This window comes from Arachis hypogaea, chromosome 5, assembly GCF_003086295.3.
Source record: "Arachis hypogaea cultivar Tifrunner chromosome 5, arahy.Tifrunner.gnm2.J5K5, whole genome shotgun sequence".
NCBI classification, from domain to species: Eukaryota; Viridiplantae; Streptophyta; class Magnoliopsida; order Fabales; family Fabaceae; genus Arachis; species Arachis hypogaea.
Genome location: NC_092040.1, coordinates 3,995,011 through 4,003,246, shown reverse-complemented (window position 1 = coordinate 4,003,246; position 8,236 = coordinate 3,995,011). Strand labels below are relative to the sequence as shown.

The following is an 8,236-nucleotide window of genomic DNA, read 5'->3' as shown; positions in this document are numbered from 1 at the left end:
ATAATTATACTAAAAATTTATTGGCCAACAACAAACCATTAAATGGAGTTTCGATCTGCAATGGATTAGTCATTAACCTGTTAGGCGAAAGATATCGTAGGAAACAAAAAAAATTATACTAAGAAAACCAACTTGGTTTAATGGTTAGCTTACTAGTCTACTTAAATAAGTGTCAGGAGTTTAAATCTCGTCTTATATATGTAGTAGTTGACAAACCTTTGAATAGAACCAGATTTGCGACAGATTAGTTACAAAGAACATTAAAAATGATAACATAATTGGTAATTAATAACCTTTCATTGGATATAAGTAAGTTCGATTTTAATTTTCAATTTTCAACAATAAAATTATAGGTACTCAATATTTGAAGACCAATCAAAACTCTTGTGGTAATAAGAACGTAAAAAAAAAAAGAGAAAAAGAAAAAGAAATTGGACCAACTAACTAACGTTCATTGCATTTTAAAAGTTGTCTGTTTAATACTATAAAAGTGCAAGTATAAAGAATGTGAAATTTGCACTAGCTTGACCATAGTAAAAAAATTGGCATTACAGTTAGAAATTGATTCTTTTCTGACACTAACAGAAAACAGGATCAGCTGAAAATGGAATAAGAGTTTTCAATTATCAGTTGCTGCTTATAAACCTTATACTATATCTTCCAAGTTCACCGTACTTGAATTTTGAATATTTGGAGCTAGGAAAACAATAAAGGTTGGTACTTTAATGGTTTAAACCCCACCCCCCTTTTCTTTGTTGCATTCTCATGCTGGAACTGAAAATTGGGTTCATTTTTCAGTGAAGGATGAACCACATTCATAATTTATAATCTTCTAGTACCCTTTATTCCTTGAATTAAGCAAAGCAACTTAGATATATGATCCGTTTCTTTGTTTTGAAATATCTGCAGTGAGCTAAGTTATACCAATTACATGGCTACTCAAATTGGTGGTTCACTTGTTTGTGGAGTTGCTATTGAAGGGGTTGTGAAAAGAACAAAACTCAACAATGAGGTTGGGAAGTGTAATTTCCATTTTAGAACAGCAACAGAAAGAAGGGCTTGGAATTCCATCGGGATTCTTCACAAGAAAGTGGTTTCTTTTGACAATTTTGTGAGGCACTGTGGTTTGGTTGCTAATGAACCCATTTCTGATGTTGGGTTGAGTCACTTTGATGTGCATAATGATGATGATGATGATAGTGCATTATCAGAAAATGGCATCTTGATCAACAAGAAGAATTTGTATGATTCCGACACTCTTTTACTCGAATTAGCATACTTTGTCAATTAATCATGAGTCCTTTTGTTCTTGAATGCTAATCAGGTACGATGTAATGAATATTATGCTTATATATGTGATTTTTGGCTTTCTTTTTTTCAATTCAGTGTGTTTGATGGGGTAAATTTAGAAAACAAACCTAAAGTTCCAAGTGTACAAACTGAGCTTATAATGCTTTCTATACCTGCAATTGCTGGACAAGCAATTGAGCCCTTAGCGCAATTGATGGAGACTGCTTACATTGGCAGATTGGGTAAGTTGATTGATCTTTGGTAATGTTGATGGTTTTGAAAAACTTGCATTATGCTGCTTTTTCATTCTTATGTTATGGTATGCATAAATTTACTTTTTAGTTACTAATGAATTGCTCTTTTTGCATGGTGATTATTTGAATAGGAGTATTGGAGTTGGCATCTGCTGGTGTTTCCATGTCAATTTTTAACATAGTATCAAAGGTTTTCAACATTCCTCTCCTTAGTGTGGCAACTTCTTTTGTAGCAGAAGAAATTGCAGCCAAACCAATCAATAATGAAGGTCCCCATGATCAAGCTAAAAGAATGTTTCTACCATCTGTTTCTACTGCCTTAGTCTTAGCAGCAGGAATTGGTATGATTGAGGCTTTGGCTATGTTCTTTGGATCTAGATTGTTCCTCATCATGGTTGGAATATCCTCAGTGAGTTAAACCTTGCATCACAAACTTCTAAATTCTTATGTACAATCCCTCTTCCGTATCCTTGTTATTTCATTTTTTGGTCCATTTCCATTATCTGATGTTGCTGTCCTAATGTTTTTCTGCATAGGACTCACCAATGCGGATTCTATCAGAGCGATTTTTGTCGCTTAGAGCCATCGGTGCTCCGGCCGTTGTCATTTCTCTGGCCGTGCAAGGAATATTTAGGGGATTTAAAGACACTAGGACCCCTGTACAATGTTTAGGCAAGTACTTCATTACACTTTTTGAAACAGACACTGATAGACATTTAATAAGGTTTATGTCACATTGATCACACTGTAATGGTTTTTACATTACTTGAACTTTTGCAGGTTTTGGCAATTTGGCTGCAGTGTTTTTGTTTCCTGTACTTATTTATAATTTTAACATGGGTGTGGCTGGAGCTGCCTTGTCCACTGTCATATCTCAGTATGAGCTCTTATGTTTGTTCTTCCTATTGCATATTTTCAATACAGTAACATAGAGATCAATCAAATTAATAGACTCTGTATTAATATTATTTCAGGTACATTGTGGCCACTTTGATGATATGGAGTCTCAGTAAAAGGACTAAACTGTCAATCCCAAATATTAGAAGCCTACCTTTTGGTGGATACTTGAGATCTGGTGAGTATCTTCTCTATCTGATTTGACATTAATTCAGTGGTTACACTTGTAAGTTTGATTCAAGCCATTGATAAAAATCATGGTTTTATTGCTTTGGTAGGTGCCATTTAAGGAATAACATATCTCTATGGCTAGTCAAGAGTACTTACTTTGTTGTTTCACGTTAACTTCCATGTGTCTTTGATTAACATAGGAACTATCTAATCCATATATAATAATTAGATATGACATTTCTGATTTAATTTTGTAGCTTTTGCATGTTTATGCATCTTCTGTTTTGAATGCTAAATACTTGAGAAACCAGAGGGGTGTCTTGAGGGAAGTTTTTCCAATTTATTGCACAGGTGGTTTTCTTCTTGGAAGAACTTTAGCTTCTGTAATGACAATAACTTTGAGCACAACAATGGCTGCACGTCTCGGACCCTTAGCCACGGCAGCACATCAGATATGTTTGCAAGTATGGTTATCTGTATCACTTCTTGTAGATGCACAGGGAGCAGCTGGTCAGGTACACTAATCTCTCTTCATAAACATTAGAATCTCTTAGTCTTCATGTCAAAATTTCACAAATATTAGATGACAGGATCATTGGAATATTAATATGAGAAGATCTATTCAAATTTTTATTTTCTCATTCCCTTTGACTTCATACAATTGACCAATGGAGTTATATTACTGAATAGGCTCTTGTTGCAAGTTTCTTGGCTAAGGGTGACTACAATACTGTAAAAGAAGTAACTTACTTCGCTTTAAAGGTTGTCCATCTCATTCTTTGTGTTAAATTATCATATACTTTGCCCCTAGTATTCATATTTCTAATTTGATTTTATGTATTCTCAGATTGGAGTACTCACTGGAGTCATGTTAGCTATAATTTTGGGTACCTCTTTTGGTTCTCTAGCAACCCTTTTCACTCAAGACATTGAAGTCTTAGGTATTGTTAAATCTGGTCTACTGGTAAGAAACTAAGAATACTTACCTGCATTTCCTTCTGTTAATTATTTTCATTAGGTAAATTACATTGATCTAGTATATGCTAATTTCTGGAGGTTTAATACTCAATATCATTGTATTTTAAAAGAGGTTGGTATATGCATGATAATCAAGAATGTTATAGGTAATATCACCTCATTTTAAAATAAATTAGTGTAATTTAATTAGTACTTATATATCATATGCAAGACCTTAATTATATGATAAATACTTGCACAGTTTGTCAGTGCTAGCCAACCTTTAACTGCTTTGGCTTATATCTTTGATGGACTGCATTATGGAGTTTCAGACTTCTCCTTTGCTGCTTGTTCTATGGTAAGTAAGTGGTAATGTCCATAACTTTTTTTTAGCCTAAAAGCATAGAATAGTTTCTTTAATGGGTAATCTATCAAAAAAACGTACCTGATTTTTGGATACGTAGACAAAAAAATTCTCAAATGAGATAAAAATAACTTAAAATAATATATTTTTTAAAAGTAACAAACAACTTTTATATTTAAAAACTGTTTATGTATTTAATCCAAAATTTTGTAAGAATATTTGAATAACGATTTGGAAAGTATATATACAAAATATGGAATAAAAATTCGAGCTCTAATTTTTTTTTTAATTTTTTGAAAGTATTCTTGGTCATTGATAAAGAAAATTATAAAAAAAATATACTTAACAGAAAATTACTAAATTTGAAGAATAAAACTGTCTTATTTTTTTTCATGATATTTATAAAAAATTGCATCAGAATCTAATTTTTAAAGTTATATTTAACTGTAAGTATTTTTATCATATTTTAAAATATTCTAGGGATATTTTTGTCTTCAACAAAAATAAGGTCATTATTGTTTTACTCTTCTGTAATTTATTCTAATACTTTTGTAAAATAATCTAAACAGATGTTAGTGGGTGCAATCTCTTCTACATTCTTGCTTTTAGCTCCTTCAGTCATTGGTATACAAGGAATCTGGTATGGTTTAGCTCTTTTCATGGGCCTCCGGACAATTGCCGGAATTATGAGGTGAATTAAACTATAACATTGCTCAATTCTACAATAACTGATAATTTTTATTTTTATAGTTTTATAGTTTATACAGATAAATTGATTTGAGAATATACCAAAAAGGTGAAAGTAAGGGATAAAAAGAGGAAAAAAAAAAAAAAAAGTAAAGCTATCTAACAAACTAGAGAATGAAGTTAACTTTCAAGTATCAATAATTCTATATACAACTTTACTTTGTTGTTCAGATTATTATCAAAAGATGGACCGTGGTGGTTCTTGCAACTAGACAACCACGAATTGAAGGTGGGTTAATAAAAGAGGACCTTTTTTTTATGTGTGGTATTCTTTTACATTTTTTGTAATGTCATGCTCATATTTTCTCTCCTTTTACCTTTTAATATCACACAGTAATTTTAGTTGGTGTAGTAGCAGGATTCAGAAGAACAATCGGACATGTGAAATTTTTAAACCACGGTAAATGATAAATTAATAATCTCTAGCAAAACTCACATGCTTTTCAGGAGAAGAGGATAAAAAAAGTAAATGGCTAGAGATGGTGGATTTTTTGTTTGGGCTTTGTAATTATGGAATTTTCTTTTTATCGGCCACAAGATCATGCCTTTGCTAGAGAGTTTGGAATTGTAATTGCTATTGTTATTTAATTGTATTATATTTTTGGAATGGTTTAGAGTTATTTTAAAAATGTTAATACATTTAATATTTAAAGATGTGTATTCCATTCTTATTTAATATATTTATTATATTAAAAATATGTATTACATTTTCATTTTATGTTTTAGTGAGAATACTGTACTCATTTATATATAACTTTTTAAGTTTTTTCTAATATTTTCTTTTATGGTAAATAATAGTTACTCTTCTTTTTTTAAATTATTTTTATAATATCATTCTCTTTGGATCTTTTTGTTACTTTTTTAATCCCTTATTATATTATATTAATATTACCGAACAAATGTTAGAAAAAGAAAAAAAAGAAGATATTTTCGTTTTATAAAATAATAATAGAAATTAGATAGGAGTCATATTATTATATCAAAAATAATATTATAAATGAATTCTAACCTATTAAATTAAATTCACTTAATTATCTATATTAAATAATAATTAATATAAACATATGTAAATAATTAATATCGATACTAATCTTTTATAAATTAGTGATTATGATAGTAATTTTTTATTTGAGATGTTTCCTAAAAAATCAAATTCCTTTATATAATAACGAGTGAATTACCAATGTGGTCATGTTTTTTTACTGGACGGATATTGTTATTTTTTACTAAAAAAGAGACCTTTGGCATCTCTATTTTTTATTTATCTTCATGAGATAATTATATTCTATTTTTATGTGAGCTTTTTGGTGGTCAAGCACTAACAAAAATTGCTAATGAACATGTTGAGTTAGTAAAGTAGACATTACGTGTCGATGTGAATGGTTAACAAAGACGGTGAATTATTTATAAAATCGGTTAAAAATTTATTTGTTAGGATTTTATTTGTATCAAAAAAATTTGATACAATATTTTTTTAAAATTAATTTTTTATTTATTATATTAATCAATTTTTAAATAAAATTTTAAATGTATAATATAATAAGTACAAATTAATTAATAAATTATTTAAATTAAAAATATTATTTATTATGAAACAAAATAAATAATTTTTAAAAAAATGTTGTCCTCTTTTTCAACTAAATTAATAATTACACTTAATATCTTTACATTAAAATAAACTTATATATATATATATATATAAGAAGCCCTTGCTAAACTCAAAGTATTAATAACATAATTAATCTATTAATATTATATATTATCAAAAGTTTAAAAAAGATCAATGAAAATTTAATAATATAAAAAAATAATATAAATTAATTAAATTTTTTGTACATTAAAATTCGATTGCTTGCATAGTATAACTAATAATTAGGAAATTATGACTTATAATAAACTTCAAGAATTGTTTTTATATAGCCATATATTTTTTTTTGGTGACTTTTATATAGCCATATATAAATATTTAGACTGAATATCTGAACAAAAAAATTAATTTAAAAAAAATATATCAATTTTTTTAGGATAAATAAGTCTCCACAATATATAATATTGTATCATAAATCATCACTCTTTAATTATTAGTTACACTATTCAAGCAATTGAATTTTATAAAAAAAATAATTAATCTATATTATTTTTTATATTACTAAATCTTCATTGATGTCTGAATTATGATTATATATGTGTATTTTATTTTATTTAGTATTAGTAACTCATTGTTATTTATTTTAATTTAAAGATATCAAATATAATTATTAATTAAAAAATTAATTTAAAAATATTATATCAAGATTTTTTTATGAAAAATAAATTTTTGATTGATGAACTCTTAATGAAATGACGTCATTTGTTCAAGTGAACAGAAATAAATAAACTCCTTACTAATTTAAATTTAAAAACAAATAAATTCATGTTGGTACTTACTATCTACCTTGTCAGTTAATGTGTCAATAACTTTTATTAGTGCTTAATAGCAAAATTTATAAAAAGTTACCTTATGTTACAAAAACTAAAAATAAAAGTTTAAGTAGATTTTTTTATTAGGAGTGATTGTCCTTGATAGAAAAAAAAATAAAGATCGAATTAGTAGTTTTTTTTGTAATAAATTAATAAAATGATTGAGAATTTATATTAATTTACTGTAAAATCATTATATTTGAATTTTTTGTTTAGAATAGATTTATCTTTAGAGATAGATCTAGATAGACCTATCTCTAAATTATGAGTATGATTATTCATTTTATTCTTAAGATCATGATATAAATAAATAGGCTTCTTAGTAATTTAAATTTAAAAATAAATAAATCTCGGTCATTTTTAATTCTTCACATTGGTAAAATTTACAAAAATATCGTATTGTATCGTAAAAAAAATTTAAATAGTTTTTTTATCAGAAGCGATTGTCTAATCAAAAGGATTGAAATTTTATATTATTTTATTATAAAATTAATACTTTTAAATTTTTTATCTAGAGGTAGGAATCTCAAAGTTAAGAATATGATTATTCATTTTTATTTTCATACCAAAAGAAATTCCATTTTATTGTTATCACTCATGTTGCCATTCAGTGAAAATAAGGCTTCCGGTAGATCAAAATACATCCGTCCGATTATAAATCTAACCGTGCAAAATTATCCAACACATATCTAACTATTGGATCTCATGATTGTTATTTATCCAGCGCATAATGAAATGGAGGGTGAAGATTAAACGTATAATGTAATAGGCATCTACACCTAATAAAAAGGTATCTGCTATTATACATCTCTTCTCCATTCTCAAAAAGTCTTTCATGCGTCGCCATGACTAAAATTTGTACGTACTGAAACTGACCGTCTGCAATAATGTATGCCTAATCTTTGTTGTACATCAGTGTCTTTTATTCCTTTCTCTCCTTATTTTATATATCAGAGCAAATTAACAGTTATGTTTTACAATTTTATTTATCAAGATATATATAATAAAAATAATAATAATAAATATAAAATTACTAATACCTTAGTAAGTACTCAAAAGAATATTTTAATTAAAAGAAAAGCAATGAATTAACTAT

At 27.5% G+C, this 8,236-nt stretch overlaps 1 protein-coding gene across 8 annotated transcripts; it reads left to right on the top strand.

Moving 5' to 3' along the window:
* Nucleotides 1-337: 337 nt before the first annotated feature.
* On the top strand, nt 338-5,334 carry LOC112800275 (protein DETOXIFICATION 45, chloroplastic-like). Of its 8 annotated transcripts, none has more exons than XR_011861823.1 (14): nt 338-713; nt 910-1,242; nt 1,387-1,532; nt 1,676-1,953; nt 2,081-2,216; nt 2,325-2,421; nt 2,519-2,619; nt 2,964-3,127; nt 3,303-3,374; nt 3,460-3,553; nt 3,832-3,927; nt 4,503-4,624; nt 4,852-4,909; nt 5,128-5,334. XR_011861823.1 is itself a non-coding variant. In XM_025842467.3 (14 exons), exons 2-14 carry the CDS (start codon nt 932-934, stop codon nt 5,155-5,157), a joined length of 1,728 nt encoding a protein of 575 aa, XP_025698252.1. In that variant the 5' UTR covers nt 338-713; nt 910-931; the 3' UTR covers nt 5,158-5,334. The 8 variants fall into 8 exon arrangements, 5 of the variants coding, with proteins under 5 accessions (XP_025698252.1, XP_025698253.1, XP_025698255.1 ...); XR_011861822.1 differs by having other exon boundaries at nt 5,024-5,334; XR_003201361.3 differs by having other exon boundaries at nt 5,015-5,334.
* Nucleotides 5,335-8,236: the final 2,902 nt, after the last annotated feature.